The following is a 17,540-nucleotide window of genomic DNA, read 5'->3' as shown; positions in this document are numbered from 1 at the left end:
TTCGCTTTATTCTAAGAAGGATGGTAGCATAGTCACAGATTTGAACAAGGGTATTGTATTCGACTTAGAACATTTTACAGTAGACATTCCAAGTCTCAATGTTAGCATCAAATTCTACTACATTTTATTCCGAAATAGGGTCGCAGACCAATCGTAAGGTGTGTGGTCGCCAGAGTCAATAGAAAACGCTGAATAAGCGCAAGTAGAGAAGTACATGTACATGTACGGCATTCTATCAACTAATATATTTATATTTTCAGATTTGTTTTTTTTTTCATTATAAATGAACATTGATCAGCAACGAACTAATTCAACCAATGTCGATATTGATCACTCTGAACATCTGAACCGCAATCATGGCAATGATGCCGCAATAACGCCTTGGTAGATAGTAATACATTTTAGTTCCACCGTGAAATATTGATCAAGAATTGATGTGATCTAGAACGGCTATCGTTTAAGATGTGCTCGGTATTATTCTTTCAAATCAAATCATTAATTCCTATGGTTATCATGGTTATGGTGTAGGATTGTAAACTACAGTGGCTGAATTCCGCCACTCTTCTATATCTTTCCTAAATTACGGCGTTAAAACTCCCTATTACCATGATTACGGTGAAATAACTCCCTAAATTCTGGCATGACAGTGCGGCCGTATTCCGGTGCTATAACGTCGTATACTACGACTAAGGCGATACTCCCAACCTTAACGGCAGTGGCGTAATTACGGCACGTGCCCCCCCCCCCATCGGCTGGCAAAAAAAAGTGGGACAGAAGAAATTGTGCTGATTATAAATGTTATATTATATCATATTTATTACATAAGAAGCATTTTTTTCATAATTTTATGAAACATTATTTGCTCAGGGCCTATGTCTTGTATTTCCTGGTGCTCGCATAGACTGTTTAACGATATATATAACCCTGTTGTACTAAAACCTTCCTATTTCAAATCAATATACTAGCTGTACACCAAATATATTTCCTCTAACTTTCGATCGAGTTATTACTATTTCATGTAGTGACATTTGCTTCTTTTTCATGACTATTTAAAGTGATTGCCCTATTTAAGGTCTTAATATAAGACATTTCCTGTCCGTGCTAACGTTTGCATAAGTTGATTGGTGAGATGTCTGCTCTTCATGAATTCCTAAAATCAGTCCTTAAAATGTAAATTTTTCTGATCTCAATATCAAAAATTTTCAGCTCGCGCTTCGCGCTCGCATCATTTGGTTAGTGGATTACATACGGTCTTAATGAATTCCTGCAAACAAGCATTAGAATGCCCTTCTTCAGGTCTGAATTTCCTAAATTTTCAGCTCGCACTCGCAGTATTTGATTAGTGAGATGCATATGATAATCATAATTACCATGTCTACAAAAAGTGCTAAATGTGTTTAGATGCAATTCTAGCAAAATCAGCAAAGGGTGCATGGCACTAGCATCACATGAATATGCCGAGATTTGTATACTCTTAACGGATTCCAAAAATATATTCCGTTTGGGGTCAATATATACAAAAATTTCAGCTTGCGCTTCGCGCTCGCATTGTTTGTTTAGCGAGGCAGGTACTTATCATGATTACAAAAAAATCTATTAATGTCCCTTTTTAGGTCTGAATATCAAAAATTTTCAGCTCGCGCTTCGCTCTCGCATTATTTAGTCAGTGAGATACATATCCGTTTAATGGCACTGCATGTCCTTAAAATGTCTCTATTAGGTCAGTATACCTGGCATCTGAGCGCACTTCGCGCGCTCCCTAAGTGACTCGAAATTTTTGCTGGTGCCCCCCCCCCCCCAATGCCGTGACCCACGGTACGCCACTGCTTAGCGGTAACACGACATTTGCTCCCGTGGGCTTAATTTCGTCTAAGAAGTAGAGTTATAGAGATAGGATTGCAATTAGGGTTTTTATTTTAGGCTTAGAGTTAGCTTTAGGTTAGGGTATACAGTGTTAGACCCAGGGTTGATGTCGGTCATTCGATTAGTGGGTGGAATTTAGAGCGGAGCAATTGTCGCCGGACTAATATCATGAAACCAAGTAAACAGCTTAAAGATCAAATTTAAGAATGATCACCTTACGCGATATCCGAGCAGCTGCATGCAAGCAAACTTCTCCACTAGCTGATCTGTAGAGATCGGTGGCTCCCCCCCCCACACTGTTTTCACCACACATAATACAAAATCCACATCGAAGAATCGTAGAAAACGTCAGGTGAAATAGACAGTAGTCCGGGACAGTAGTTAACCTGTTTGGTTTAGTTGTTGATGCCGAGTACTTCGAACCTCATAGACGCATGGTGGTAGTATGTCGGTGTATGAATCCTGACATATCGTGCAGTCACTGGCTTGGGTAATACCGTTGTCACGTATGTGTCCTGGTCGTAGTTTGCGGGATATCTCTGGGGCAGTAAAAGGAACAATTTGATGAATCATTAAACAAAATGAAAATTAGAGAATGAAAATAATTACGTCGGTAACACAAAATTCTTGTCACCCCAAACTTCTTCTAGCAGTTCCCACTGCCGATCAACTGATCCACTCAATCAAGCCCAATCAAGATGTATTTTGGCCCGATCGATCGACATGGTGATCGATTTCGTTCGACTTTGACCATGTTTCCAGGGGCAAGTCTACATAGATCGCCATCGCTTTAAGGGCCTTTTCACACGTGAATCACCGTTGTAAGGATGATTGCAATTCGTCTTTTAGTCCAGGAAAATAGCCATTTGAGGGGTCAACCTCAAACAACAGAACTACCCAAAATGACATACTTAAAGTCCAGAAAAATCCCAATGGTGGAAAGACGCCTAATTTGCATAGATCCCAAATGGCCGCCAAATTTTTCAGAAAATTTGAATTTTTAGAATTATTTAGAATCATCGGACCTTTCACACCGGCGCTCGCTCCAAAACTGTGATTTGAATTCGAATTCCCGAGCGAAGGCGGTATGTGTCCTTGATAACTTACCAATCAAATCAATGCATCGCAAATACAAACTACGATGAGTGCGTGACAATTTGCTTTTATTCTATTATTAGAACACAGTAAATGTATTGAAAATGCCCGTGAAAACGGTTACGAAAATCTGAGAGGTCTTTGTCGAAAATTAGTGGAACGGGATAGCAGTTTCGTCCTAATTTTCGGTGCTGACGAAAAATGACATTGTCCGGGACGAAACTTTTCTTTCACTAAGTTTACATTGTCATGACAATATATTTTCTATGCGCCTAGCTAAATCCCTCGTCGCTGTGTGTAAATTTCATAATATATCGGATGGATTGGATCAGGAAGATCAATTTGACATTGGGAACCTGTCATCATGAGCCTACCTATGAGCAATAAGGGTTGAAAAATGATGGACAGGCAATAAGAAAGAATAAAGGACAAGTCCACCCAACGAAGAGTTGTTTTTTGATAAAACTATAAAAACTAAACGAGCATATACCATGTATACCACTAAAAAAAATCATCAAAATTTGATGTGAAATAAGCAAATTATGATATTTCAAAATTTCGCTTAATTTCAGTCAATGCACACCCTGGTCGGTATAAATGAAGAGATGATGATGTCATCCACTCACTATTTCGTGTATTTTATTATATGGAATATGAAATATTCTAATTTTCTCCGTATTGTCAGGTGAAACAAAGATAAATACCTCCCTGAACATGTGGAACTAACATAATGTTAATACTATATGGTTCAGTCATATTGGCCCTTAATTGTTGTCAAATCTTAAAAAAAAAATAAATAATGTAAATACAAACAATAAGAAAACAAAAGCTATACTGAGTGAGGGACATCATAGACTCTCTCATTTGCACGTCACTGAGTTGTGCACATAATTTTCAAAGGAGGGGGGGCACATTTTCCCGAGGAAAATTTTGACAAGCCTCCCCCCCAAAAAAGAGAAGTTTTTGACGAAAAAAATCAAAGACATTTCGTAAATTTCAAGGTGGGGGCGGCACATTTCTGTTTTAACGATATTCTTACATTAAAACAATTAATTGTGCTTCTCAAGGGGGGGGGGGGCACGGGCCGGTGTTCACTGATCTAATTCTGTGTGTTTTCTATTTCTTTGGCATGTTTGGGATTTTCTCTTTTACATGATTCATCCGATTTCATGGGTTTCAGTGCCCTTTTAACAAGTCCAAAAAATAATGTGCCATTTCATGACAAACGCGATTATCAATGTTATGGCATGTACTCACGTTTACAGTGCCACAGAACTCTTGAAGTGCATATGTCCAGTGGGTATTGTCCATCGAGTAGGAGACAGATACAGAGGTTACCTTTTCACCAACCCCGATGTATCGTCCCTGTGTAATGATACCTGTTACAAGAGTATCGTTGCCGAGATCCACCTATCAAGGAGTTCAACACAAGTTAACCATGGTCATGGTGGTACTGGTAACAACATTGACATAAAATGTTCACAAATTTAAAGAAAAACTTATGCATAATCACAAGAACCGTTAGATGAAGAATATCTGCCAGTTTAAACGACTTTTCCAGGAAAATGTGTGATATAACAAAGAAATGAAAAATGAAGATGAGAGAAATTACCGAAAATGCCTGTCCGTTTAACGTGTTGTCCAGCTACACCAGGAAAAGCACACGGTAATGAAATGAATATAATTTCAAGTAATATGCCTAGCTTCAACTATATTTAACAGAATTATATTTCATTTTTTTATAACACATCTTTAGAACAAATTTGTTATTCTAAATAAAGATTCTGACGTATGATAAACACCTTGGGAAGGAAAGTGAGCAGTAGATTCAGATGAAAAAAACCCCACTTTGTTTGCTCCTCGAAGACTCCTGAAAAGTCATTGGCCATATAAGCGAAAACTACATTTGAAACCCCAAAGGCGGTATCTCACAAAAGGTAACTTCGCCGCGACAATTCATTTTTAAGTTTTGCAGATAAGTCTCCAAAACATTTCAGCAACAGCTTGTGGCTTTCGCCCGGGGGGGGGGGGGCACTCAGTATATAATGCATAGTGGGTATGTGCCGCGGAGGGGACCCCCATTTTCACACTCAAATTTCCGTTCCAAGGCATAGCATTTTTGTCTTATTGAGAAAAAGAACAGAGAAAGCCGCTCCAAGGCATAGCATTTTCTTCTTATCGTGAAGCGAAGAAAGAAATCCGCTCCAAAGCTTCGCATATTTTCCGTTACGCCGTTCCGTTCGCATTGATCTGCTACAATGAGCCGAAATTTTGGTGAAAAGCGGCCGTTGAGCGAGGTCCGACCATTGCCTCTGTGCTAGCGCACCCGGCGCTCGTGCCGCCGGGCTAGCTGTATGCACGTATATGCCCGTTCCACGGGGATGCATTATGCGCACTCACATGCAGGCGACTCGTTCCAAGGACCCCCGTTTTCACAAACATTTTGTAGTTCCGAAGACCCTCCTTTTTACAATTAGCCCGCTCCGAGGCCCCCGTTTTTTGTCTCGCCCGCGGCACACCCCCACCACTTTTTTGGTCGAGTGCCCCCCCCCGGGGGCTTTCGCTGTTACCTGTTTACTATTGGTTAAAAAGAGGACATGCATGCGTTGGGGGTAAAATGAAACTAAATTACCAAATGTTGCATTGAAACTTATACCTCTGACCCCTATAGGGAACATGCATGTTCCTTTTTTACACAATACTGGGTATGTTTTTCACTCAAGTTCAATTCGCTTGGAAATCGCCGAGATGTCTAAAAGAGGTCTCATACAACGGGGACAGTCCCGCAAAGAGTCTAAATAAATCTGACATAGCTTGTTGTGTAAGTTATAACCTTGTATCCACTCGGGGACACGGCAGAGACATCTCAGCGACCACCTGTAGAAGGTGTTTCAAATTAATCGCGAACTAGTATCAGGCCTAGCAAGAGACCTCTTTAATCATCCGTCCTCTCTCCCATTGTAGGTCCATGCTACCATTAATCCTACGGATAAGGCCCATCGTTGACATTTGCCTTGGTGAATTTTCGGACGCATCTGTAAAGGTTCTTGATGCAAGTTTGAAATTCTAGACATGTTTGGGAATATTACCTTCACCCACTTGTTGGGGTCCGAATCACTGGGAACCCAGGCACTATTCGAATTGAGCCTTCCCTCACTGGCTACATGGTAACCTCTCCTGATGACCGATGATGAAGTCAGCCTACTGTCTGGTACCCGACCGTCCTCCACCCCAAGGCCCTCACCAAGTACAGGAGGACTGCACCCAACTTTTCCATCCAAGTTTAGTAAAGCTTTAAGCAAACAAACAAAACCAACTATAATTAGGTATAATCATGACTATTGAAGAGGATAATGTAAGAAAAAATTTGCAATCAATTCTTTTGCCATTTTCTTTTAATTGATAGATCAACGTCAGCTGTAGCAAATCACATTACACTTCTTGTTTCAAGGAGCAGATTTGGCAATCAATCACAAATAGGAAACTATTAAATTGCAGGATATGTAATTGATATAGGGACCAAAAATTGACTTGCAAGTGATCGCAGGTTTCTTGCCACACCCCATAAGCAACACGAATGCTTAGTAACTCAAGCCTAAACAACGAAAGTATTTTCTTCAAATCAACATGATCAATACGTGTTTTCTTTTTATTCAGACAAATAAAATTGCTTTAAAATCGTCTATGCGCTGAGAAAAAAGTCACATAAATGGCGAAACTTGAAATTAGAATCGCAAATTGGAAAAGTTATGACCTTTCAAAAACTCAACCTTGGTGAAGATTTCATTGTTGATATTCAAAACATGGTCAGAGTTCATTGACCATAGATCACCTTTGGCCTTGTGGCATTATTAGTATCATCATTACTAGGTGGCCTATCATCGTAACAGATCACCTCTTAAAAAGTGGCGCGTAAACGCACCCATAATTTCGTCAGAATTTCAAGCACTAAAAATCAAAATAACGAGACCATGAATTTAGTGTCAACAGGTTTTACTCTGCACCTACCTACAACAGGTGATAGGGGTCCATATCCGTAGAGAACCATCCCCATAGCGATGTATCCGTTAAAGGTCTTAGGATGAATCCGAAAATATCGACCAACGATTGGCCTAATGAACGTGTGAGTCACGTGGCTACTTTTGTCATAATTTCCCGGAAATACCTAAAATAATAATTCGAATAAGAAGTTAATAATCGTGAAATGTATCCAGAAGATATTTCAAAGACTGAAAGAAGAGCCTTGGGCCCTTTTATAAAGAGTTACATATGAAGTTTCCATAATAATGAAGGAAATTGCACTAATAGCAAAGTTACCGTAGTTAAAAAAGGGTTTAGATCACGCTTTCTTATTAAAAGCAACAATGAAGTGAATGGAACATACTAACGTGTTCAGTCGAAAGTCGACTAAGAATATTGCCATATTACAAATATGACAAAATGTGTCTGAGATAGGGTACCTGGTGTTATATTTTACGCACAATTAAACCATTTCCAATTTCTTAAAAATAACATATTCATTTTTTAATCCCATGTCACCGCCAGTTCACATAAAGAAAAACTTTTTTGAAAAAAATCTCTGCGTTTTTTAAAAGAGATTTTTGCCCAATCTTCTTTAAATAGGTTCGTTCATTTTTTATTCTATTTTTTTTAAATAAAAAGTCTAAAACCAATTCGATATCTGTATCCCCCCCCAATCAGTTATATCGGGAGGAGAGACCTGCGGGCCACAGTGATTCAGTTCGCTTTTCGCCTCCCAGGCACAGGTGACGCCAAAACAAATAATAATAATAATCTCCGTTATAAGTAGTTTTCTTGATGAAACATGAATAATGATATGCAGAAAGCATTCCAACCCCTTACGCATTTCAACGACGTACATTGTAATATTAAAACGGTATACATGTATACGATATTCCGTTTTAATGAGAATAACAATAAAAGCTGTATTTATAAAGCTTTTTTTTTGCCTGAGGATGCAAAGCGTTGCTATTATTTACCCGGCTTTAGCTCGAGGTGCCATCACCGGCGCTTAATGTATGCAAAGAATCAATCCTGCCTGATACCCTTTAACCTCACCTGGGTCAAGTGCAGTACAGTGCGGATAAATTGTTGCTGAAGGAAAATACGCCATTGTTAGGATTCAAACCCACGACCCTCTGTTTGAAAGGGAAGAGTCAGAACCACTAGACCAAGACGCGCCCGCGCTCACGTCGTTGAAATGCGACAGGGGGCTGGGATGTTTTCTAATCAATTTACTACGTTGTATTGTTGACACAATCAATATACTTTTCTCTCTCAATTTCACGACAGATTAAAAAAACAATATATTGGAAATGCCCGTCAAGTGACAATAGACTGTTGGGAGGCCTTTGTCGGAAATCGATGAATCAAACAGCAGTTTATAGTCCTGCACTCTGGTCAAACCGCATATTATTTGAAATTTTTCGTCAGCTCCGAAACTGAGGCCGAAACTGCTGTTCTAGTTCACCAGTTTCTGACAAAGACCACAAAGCCGTTTGTAATGTGACCATGGTGACAGGCGTTTCAATGAGCTTTACTGCGCATGTTCTTGTATCAGTTATGCGTTGTGGAATCGAAAACTCCCTGTTGACTCGATTAATCCCAACCAAACTTTTAGCCCTTCTTTGTCGGTGTAGCTCGAAAAGGCACCCCTTGGAACGTTTTTTAGTGGGGTGCTGATGTAAATTTGAAAAAAAAAACAGTTTTCCCTACAAAACAGATATCAAATTGGTCTCGAGAAATTTGAAAAAAAGAAGCAAAAAAAATGATGGTATTTTGTTAACATTTCTCCTTCTTTACATATCTTCCTGAATACCTGGAAGTGCTGCCTGTGGAGAATGATACAAGCAGCACCCCAAGGAAGTTTTTTTGGGTGCTTCTCAGGGCCATGCCCTATAAAAATGCTAATCATGCAGTCACTCTGTCATATAGTTATCTCACATTTCACAAGATCACTATAATCGGTATAGGGTATAAGAGCCAGAGCAGAGAGTTTACAATCCAAACAAAACCAACTATTGTTGGTATTGGATAGCAACGTTATTCCTCATCAACAACTCTCGCAGGGATTTTTAAAAATCATTTTACATCACCTCAACTGATCCCGAGTATACGTTGAGATAGTCATTCCAAGTTTCTCCGTCCAAACTAGAAGAAATGGTGAAGGATGTCACCCACTCATAGTCACCAGAGGCTTTGTGTCCACCTTGAATGGTTATGGCCGTCACGATACTATACTCCACCTGAACTTGTATCCATTGCAATTCGTTAGACAGAGATGGCCTCCAAACCGAAGGACCGTCTAAACGGGCAGCAGAGCCGCAGTTGTGGGTAGAGGAGCAAGACGATTCGGAGTATGCATCATCGGGGATGCGCAGTGCTTGACCGGATGGACTGCAGGGACTGACTGCCGTGATTTTGAATTGAAAGATGATATCAAATAACAAGAATATGATTATTGTGGAACAACTTGATCATGAGTTTTATATCAGGTTATCAGGGAAACAATTCATGAAAGAGCATGTCGGATGCTTCATCCGGCGGTTTTATCCGAAAGTCAGGTATCCGTTCTGTTTAGCCAATCTAATTCAAGAAGAGTTGTCAGATACAAGATATTGTCTTGACAACATTGTTAATGAAAGGCTCTCCTCGACTCGAATATGTCTATTGATAGAGATATCATGACGGAACTTCATTATTCAATGTGAACAAAACCACTTGGCACACGAAATGACTATAAGTGTAATGAGTAAAGTTATAACAATGACAGTAAAGATAACTTTCAGTGTGAGGGTGATTAGTCAATATGATTTTGTACGATCCGTTCCATTGGTTTGATCAGAGATGTGATTCTGCAAAATGGCGCCTGAATGACGTCATCGGGACCAGGCGTTATCGGTGAGATGACAATATTGAATTGTGTCCTTCCGCCACGCATAACGGATTAAAAAACACGGTGAATATATTGAAAATGTCCTTCAAATGACAATGAACAGCTGATATGAAACATTTTGTTGTCGGAAATCGATGAACTGGAACAGCAGTTTCGAAGTTTCAAGTTTCGAAGCTAAAGAAAAAATTCAAATAGTCCGTTTGTAATGCAAAGTGCAGAACGAAACTAATGTTTTGATTTACCATTTTTTCGACAATGATCTCTCAAGAGGTCATTGTCCTTTTTCTGACATTTTCAATAATTTACTGCTTTCCTTAATCCGTTGTGTATCGTTGAAGCGAAAACTCCCCAATTATCTGATTTGATTATAGCGCACGAGCCATTACTCACCAAACGCGCTACTTCTTAACCCCAAAGGTCTGAGCTAGCAGGTTACTATCCTCCAATTAGCCGCCTAAGAGTAATGCGGATAATTCAATAAAAATTGCGTTCATAAACTCCGAAAATAAGCCGCATTATTTTTACGAGCGCCCGTCCTGAAAAAGGCGGATAATCGCCATGACAACTGGACACGCCCCCTCCGATGCGGTTGTGTTGGAAAAGGGTGACCTTGTGACCGCACCATGGCAATTATCCGCATTATTTGGAAATGCGTTCATAAACTCAAAATCTTATCCCGATGCCGCTATTATGCGGATAATAGCAGCATCAGAGTAATGCGGATAACTCTTGTCCTCCTCCAATTTTACGACCAAATTATGCTGCTATTAGCCGCCTAATTCATAGTAATTGGGTTTATGAAAGGGGTATAATACCCTTTTCATAAACCTATCCTCCAATTAGCCGCCTTAATGCGGATAATTCAATAAAAATTGCATTCAAAAACTCCGAAAATAAGCCGCAATTTTTTCACGAGCGCCCGTCCTGAAAAAGGCGGATAATCGCCATGACAACTGGACACGCCCCCTCCGATGCGGTTGTGTTGGAAAAGGGTGACCTTGTGACCGCACCATGGCAATTATCCGCATTATTTGGAAATGCGTTCATAAACTCAAAATCTTATCCCGATGCCGCTATTATGCGGATAATAGCAGCATCAGAGTAATGCGGATAACTCTTGTCCTCCTCCAATTTTACGACCAAATTATGCTGCTATTAGCCGCCTAATTCATAGTAATTGGGTTTATGAAAGGGGTATAACACCCTTTTCATAAACCTATCCTTCAATTAGCTGCCTTAATGCGGATAATTCAATAAAAATTGCATTCATAAACCCCGAAAATAAGCCGCAATTTTTTTTACGAGGGCCCGTCCTGAAAAAGGCGGATAATCGCCATGACAACTGGACACGCCCCTTTCGATGCGGTTGTGTTGGAAAAGGGTGACCTTGTGACCGCACCATGGCAAATATACGCATTATTTGGAAATGCATTCATAAACTCAAAATCTTATCCCGATGCCGCTATTATGTGGATAATAGCAGCATCAGAGTAATGCGGATAACTCTTGTCCTCCTCCAATTTTACGACCAAATTATGCTGCTATTAGCCGCCTAATTCATAGTAATTGGGTTTATGAAAGGGGTATAAGACGACATTGATTGTCTTTCTAGAATTTCTTTTTTAAATTCGTCTTCCCAGTTCATTGTTTGTTTGAATTACTACTCACCAGGACAGCACACGACTGCTATAGTTTCGTTTTTGCTGACCACGCCTCTTGTCTCATGGGTCCAGCATTCAGTTATGTTCATGACGTCATCAGGACAAACCACAGTCGTTACTTCAGAGGGAGTGTCCACGGCATCGTACTGCGCACCACTCAACGTAACGAATGACCCTTGTTTGATCAAATTGAATGCAAAAATAATTTAGTACATTTAGCATGTTAAGTAGGAAATATAAAGTTATCTCTAAGTTAAAGTACAGTTTATAAAAGGAACATTTGATTAATGGGAATCAAAGAATTAATTGATATATTGGTAATAATTTCCTGACAAAAGAGAGAAATCTGGTAGGTTCAATAATAAACGAGGGTTCAGGATTTTCAAGAAAAAAAACGAGGCTTCATTTAATCTCATAGCTGGATAAAGCTAAACTATCAAGTTGCCTCATCAATGTAATTGGTGTTTAGTCGTTAAATGGCAAGTTTTATTATCAAATAAAAAAACATCAAATAGATGGCTCTTCCCTGTCTCAGATGCCCTTTTTACATGTTGTAAGACCAAAATGATTTGAAAAAAAAAACATTTCAATTGTAACAGAATCAAGCATTATTTCCTTCTGGATTGACCGTCCCTGAGTAAATACAAATGGTTCTGATTGCTTTTATTTTTAATGGTGATTCTTGGAATCCTATTCACCAAAAGTGCCCAAAACGCTATATTACATTTTTGCAATGATATTTGATGTTGAGCACCAATGCAAAGATTTCCATCTGGTGGGTAATTCTGGCCTTAGTAAATTACGACTTTGTCACCCCGAAGCGAAAGTTCCCCCCCCCCATTATAACCCAAACCAACGGCAATTGTTGCTTAAAATAAAAATTACACCCTAGGAACAAGTTATCTTGTATTGAAACAGAAAATCAAAGGATAAGAACAAACAATGCGAACAACAATAAGAAATTTAAGAGCATCTGAACGTCGAAGTGCCACTCCCTATTGAATTGTACACTGAAAATATACCACAAAACATATCTTTTGCTCATCCCCCGATTCTACAAACCATTTACCCATGATATATTTCATAGAACCCCTAAAACATATTCTCCCATGAAGGGATAGATTTGAACCAAGTGACAACCTAGGTGAAGTATTTAGAAAAGTTTTTGTGAGTTGCACAAGTGTGAAATCACACCATGTTGTTCGAATTGCCAATGAGAAGATGTCCACGTCATTACGTCTTTAGTGATGTCAATATTCAAATGCCCCTAACTTTGTTATTATTGCTCAATTTGCCTCAAATCTTCATCGATTTGTTAGCTTGATTTTCTTGTTTTTACACGTTTAGGATAATTTGTCCCCCAGTGTTTCATTCTCATTTAATACGAAAGCTACACTGTAAAAACTGTGGTGTTAAAACTGACGCCAATTGGTGTTAATAGAGGACCACACCCTGAGGTTTTAAAGTAACACCACAGATATTGACCATAACACCAAAGAGTGTAAATGTAACAACCATAGGTGTTGTAATAACACCTATAGGTGTAAAACTAACACCACCAATTTAACACCGGTGTAAAATAACTGGTGTGGTCCTCTATGTACACCGGTTAACACCACAGTTTTTGCTGTGTACCTCACCTTCAAAACCCAGGTACTGACACGCCATTTTGGAAAAGTTACTGTTCCAATTATCCTGATGTATCAGTACTTGTTCGTTATCAAACGAGCCATATGTCAGAACAAGTGGTCCTTCGTTAGGATGACCTTCAGGTCCAAGGATTTTCAACGACAAGATGAATCTCTCTAAAGTGTTTAGAGTCAAGGGAAGACAATTAATATATTTCTATGAGATATCCTTTTATGACTGTTATCATTATGTTATGAACTGATAAATGCCATTGATTTGCCAAAGTAAAGAATGTGAAGGGTTAGGAATATCGTAAGCATGTTTCACTATAAGTGATTAAAATGTACGATTTTTTTTCTTTGCTAAGAGGCTCTGTCATTTAGAGGTATACCTCTCATAAACGATAAGAGCCAAATTTGGAATAAACTTTCAAACATAACGCCTAATTGTTGCTATGTCTGGCAATCTTCTAGTTACCCTTCATGTTTTCAAGAACAACTCATGCTTTATAATTTCACAAGAACATTGATTAATCATAGCGACAATTAATAATTCCAATATCGCCGCAACTGTGACCTTATGAATAATAGAGCGTAAACACCTACTAAAATTATGAGTACACATTATTAAGAGGCACGTGACAGAAGTAAAAGAAGCTTCACATATACCATGCTCGCATCTGGAACCATGGTAACCACCCAAGCAGAGACAGGAATATCCCGCGTCTGTTTCCTCGCAGATACCTCTATTAAGACACGGTTGAGAGTTGCACGCTGGTGACACCAACACAAAACATACGTGGTGATAAGTATAGACATATATGATCTTACCACAGACTGGTAAAACCGGTAAAAGAGTACGTAATAATGTAAAGGGTTAGTAATTCAAGGAAAACGTAAAATATCTTCAAAATATTTTTGAAGAAATAAAGGGAGAATTAAAATGAAAAATGCAAAACAATATTACTTCTTTTTTATTTTATGTTGCATATTCATACTCCATGACTTCATTCCCACTATTAATCTTTCCCTAATTTTCAGGGTTTTTCATGTTCCCAAAAATATTGAAATTATATAAATTAAAAATTCAGTAGTGTTTCTGAAGATATGATGATGTTGATGCTGTTGATGATGATGATGGTGATAATGGTGATGTTGATGATGATGGTGAGGATGATGATGATGATGATGATGATGAAGATAATGATGATGAAGATGGTGATGATGGAGATAGTGATGACGATGATTATGATGATGATAATTATCTAATATAGGTGAAATATAGATAAACAGTAATAAACAAACAGTAAGACGGATATAATTTATAGGGTCCACAGTATGTAACTCACTGACACCGAGGGAACGCCCTCTCGTATTCATATTTTCAAGTATGCCCCCCCCCGGTAGTTACACCACTGGTTGTACTCTTCCTAAGATTAAAGAGAGAGGGAGAGAGATATGGGGAGGGGAGGGGGCAATTAAGGGAAGGATGCTATTGAATTAAAATGCATGTATTATTCATCACTATGCAAACACAATATATGAAAGAGGCTTTTTTTAACATGATGTGAGATTGACAATTATGTAATATGAAATTCAATTACAGTAAATAATGTCACCTTTCCTAGCTTCTTCTGTTTCCGAGTTTGATTCCGTTTCTTTCTTCTGGGTTTGTCGTTGACATTTTCAAGTTGCATGGTCATTGTATACCGATGTTTTTTTTAAACATATTAATTAATTATTTTCTTTTTACCTTGTAGCTAATCTAAACTAGAAATAATTCAATAACTTTTCGATAAGTAAATTAATCATCATCCACCGTGACTGGGGAACAATGTCTTCTAAAATTATCTCCAATCGCATTCATATCCCTTTCCTTCAGTGACAAAAGTCCAGCGTTCCGCATTATAGAAAGTGTCATTAGACATTGGTTGTTGTTTTTTCGTAATTTTAATCAAATCAGGGTTGTTAGTTTTTTGATGCGCTGCCCTGACGTTTTGGCGCCTTATCTGTTTATAGAGGTATTCCAGGGAAAAATATTATAATTTTAAAGGAAAATTAAAATCATACTATTCAATTCAATTCTTATATTTCATTTCCATTCAAAACATAATACAAAGTAATATAAAGCAATTCAAATCAAGTACAATTTTATATAAGGGTATTCTTACTTCGCAAAACAGAAAAAACAGTATAATATAAAGCATAAATGGAAATGAGGCTTACTGATATGGCTTCGAATATTTCATCGGAATCAGACAAGGAATAATATTCGATTGACGGCCACGCAGCTCATGCCACTGTGTGGACATTAAAAAACAGTGCTCTTTTATCCTTCATCCAAATAAATTGAAATTAAAGGACAAGTACACCCCAACAAAACTTGATTTGAATAAAAAGAGAAAAATTCAACAAGCTTAACACTGAAAATTTCATCAAAATCGGATGTAAAATAAGAAAGTTATGGCATTTTAAAGTTTTGCTTATTTCAACAAAATAGTTATATGAGCGAGCCAGTTTCATCCAAATGAGAGAGTTGATGACATCACTCACTCACTATTTCTTTTGTATTTTATTGTATGAAATATGAAATATTTTTATTTTCTCGTCATTGTCATGTGAAATTAAGTTTCATTCCTCCCTGAAAACGTGGAGTTCCATTATTTTAACATTTTGTGCTTCAGGCAATGAGGTCCTAATCATCAAATTCGTAAAAATTGAAATATTGTATAATTCAAACAAAAAAATACAAAAGAAATAGTGAGTGACGTCATCGACTCGAAACTTTGAAATGTCATAACTTTCTTATCTTACATCCGATTTTGATGAAATTTTCAGCATTGTGCTTGTCTGATTTTTCTCTATTGATTTAAATCAACATTTTCCTGAAGTGGACTTGACCTTTAAATACTCATTTTTGAGTATGTGTCTGCATTTGTTCTAAAAACAGTTTTGAGGTTTAAACTTTGGCATTGTTTCAGTGAAAACAGTTCAATGCAAGTCTTCATGAATATGCAATGAGCATGGGGATGGTATTATGCCATCACTTATGGGGCGTTACAAGAAACTTGCGATCAATTAAAAGTCAATTTTTGTTCTCGAAATCTAGCATATGCCGTGCAATTAATTACAAATTTGCGATTGATTGCTAATCTGCTCTTTGAAACAAGGAGGGTAATCTGACTTGCTAAAGTTAAAAGTGATCAATCAATTGTAAAAATGCAACGGAATATTTGCGATTGATTACAAATATTTTCTGGCAACATCCCCTTATTCTTTTGTACTTTTAATATATAAATCATTTTCATTCAGATTTGACCGCCAAAATGAAAGTTGGTCGACAACTGATTTGATGTGTAAAATAATCATTGCTGCAATTAATTTAAAGTGGCATTGTTCATTTTATTAAACAAACATAACAGTACATAAACCTGTGCAAGAGTAACTTTAAAAGAAAGAAATAAATACATCATGCTTGAAATTATGAATAAAAAAGGAGACTAGAAGAAAATTTGAAAGATTTGTAAAAAAAATGAATTTCCTCCTCCATCTCCTAATCTGTTCGGTTACAAATATTCATATATACACTGTACCAGTATCACTACATTGCATGAATTAATGTTTCACAGGTGATCTATGATTTAAAAGCTGTACTTTTAAGTAGGTCAACTCAGTTCTGTATCTAAATATTGTTAAGTCATTGTTAATTGATTTATGACATGGATAACGTAATGTGATGTTTTGCGGAATTGAATATAAACATAAAAGTTGTAAACAAGCTCTGAGCTTCCATGGACCTTCATTCCAACTTCATTTGCATTATTATCACGACATTACATTTACTTTTTTGTGCTTCATATACTTTGTGTATACATCATGTATATTGACGATGATTAAAATTTACCATGATAACTGTCATTATCATCATCATCACTATTATTATTGTTATTAAGTTATTATTGTTATTGTTGTCATTGTTATTATCATAATCATCATCATCATCATCATTGTTATTATCATTATTATTGTCATTGTTATTATCATAATCTTCGTCATCGTCATCATTGTTGTTGTTATTGTTATTATTATTATTATTGTTATTATTATTATTATTATAATTAGTAGTAGTAGTAGTAGTACTGTTGTTGTTATTGTGTACGGTTACCTGGTATGGTACAGTAGAGTTGTCGTACACATTGTAAAATCGGACGACACCTTGGTCGGTCTTTTGTCATCCAATCCATATTGCGTGGAATGAGTTTCGAAATGTTCCGCACAGATTCACCATTCGACATGGTCACGTTTTGACATGACTTCATGGTTGCAGGAGGACAATCGTCCCTTACGTCGTATGACGCTGCCATGGAAATTGATGAA

General features: G+C 37.7%; 2 protein-coding genes across 2 annotated transcripts; both read right to left on the bottom strand.

Annotated features, from left to right (window-relative positions):
- Positions 1-1,789: 1,789 nt before the first annotated feature.
- LOC121431060 (lactadherin-like) lies at positions 1,790-11,707 on the bottom strand. The gene is made up of 6 exons (XM_041628530.1): positions 11,543-11,707; positions 9,075-9,388; positions 6,967-7,123; positions 6,048-6,250; positions 4,216-4,368; positions 1,790-2,402 (listed from the first exon to the last, which is right to left on the bottom strand). The coding sequence occupies exons 1-6, from the start codon at positions 11,622-11,624 to the stop codon at positions 2,259-2,261; spliced, it is 1,053 nt and encodes a 350-aa protein (XP_041484464.1). The 5' UTR covers positions 11,625-11,707; the 3' UTR covers positions 1,790-2,258.
- Positions 11,708-12,136: 429 nt separating this feature from the next.
- Positions 12,137-17,527, bottom strand: LOC121431240 (neurogenic locus notch homolog protein 1-like). Its single transcript, XM_041628750.1, has 4 exons — positions 17,329-17,527; positions 13,833-13,937; positions 13,176-13,340; positions 12,137-12,168 (listed from the first exon to the last, which is right to left on the bottom strand). Exons 1-4 carry the CDS (start codon positions 17,525-17,527, stop codon positions 12,137-12,139), a joined length of 501 nt encoding a protein of 166 aa, XP_041484684.1.
- Between the last annotated feature and the right edge of the window lie 13 nt (positions 17,528-17,540).

Source organism: Lytechinus variegatus, chromosome 17 (assembly GCF_018143015.1).
Source record: "Lytechinus variegatus isolate NC3 chromosome 17, Lvar_3.0, whole genome shotgun sequence".
Taxonomy (NCBI): Eukaryota; Metazoa; Echinodermata; class Echinoidea; order Temnopleuroida; family Toxopneustidae; genus Lytechinus; species Lytechinus variegatus.
Note: the sequence above shows the minus strand (reverse complement) of the source record. Positions and strands in the feature narration are given on the sequence as shown.

Bases quoted from the DNA above. Each gene is read 5' to 3' on its own strand.
- LOC121431060 (XM_041628530.1), bottom strand. From the start codon at position 11,624: ATGAACATAACTGAATGCTGGACCCATGAGACAAGAGGCGTGGTCAGC. The intron at 9,389-11,542 runs GTGAGTAGTAAT...AAATCACGGCAG, and splicing joins AGCAGTCGTGTGCTGTCCTG to TCAGTCCCTGCAGTCCATCC. The intron at 4,369-6,047 runs GTAATATTCCCA...ACTCCTTGATAG, and splicing joins ACCCCAACAAGTGGGTGAAG to GTGGATCTCGGCAACGATAC.
- LOC121431240 (XM_041628750.1), bottom strand. From the start codon at position 17,527: ATGGCAGCGTCATACGACGTAAGGGACGATTGTCCTCCTGCAACCATG. The intron at 13,341-13,832 runs GTATATGTGAAG...TAAACACTTTAG, and splicing joins TGGTTCCAGATGCGAGCATG to AGAGATTCATCTTGTCGTTG. The intron at 12,169-13,175 runs GTGAGGTACACA...GTATTTACTCAG, and splicing joins TCAGTACCTGGGTTTTGAAG to GGACGGTCAATCCAGAAGGA.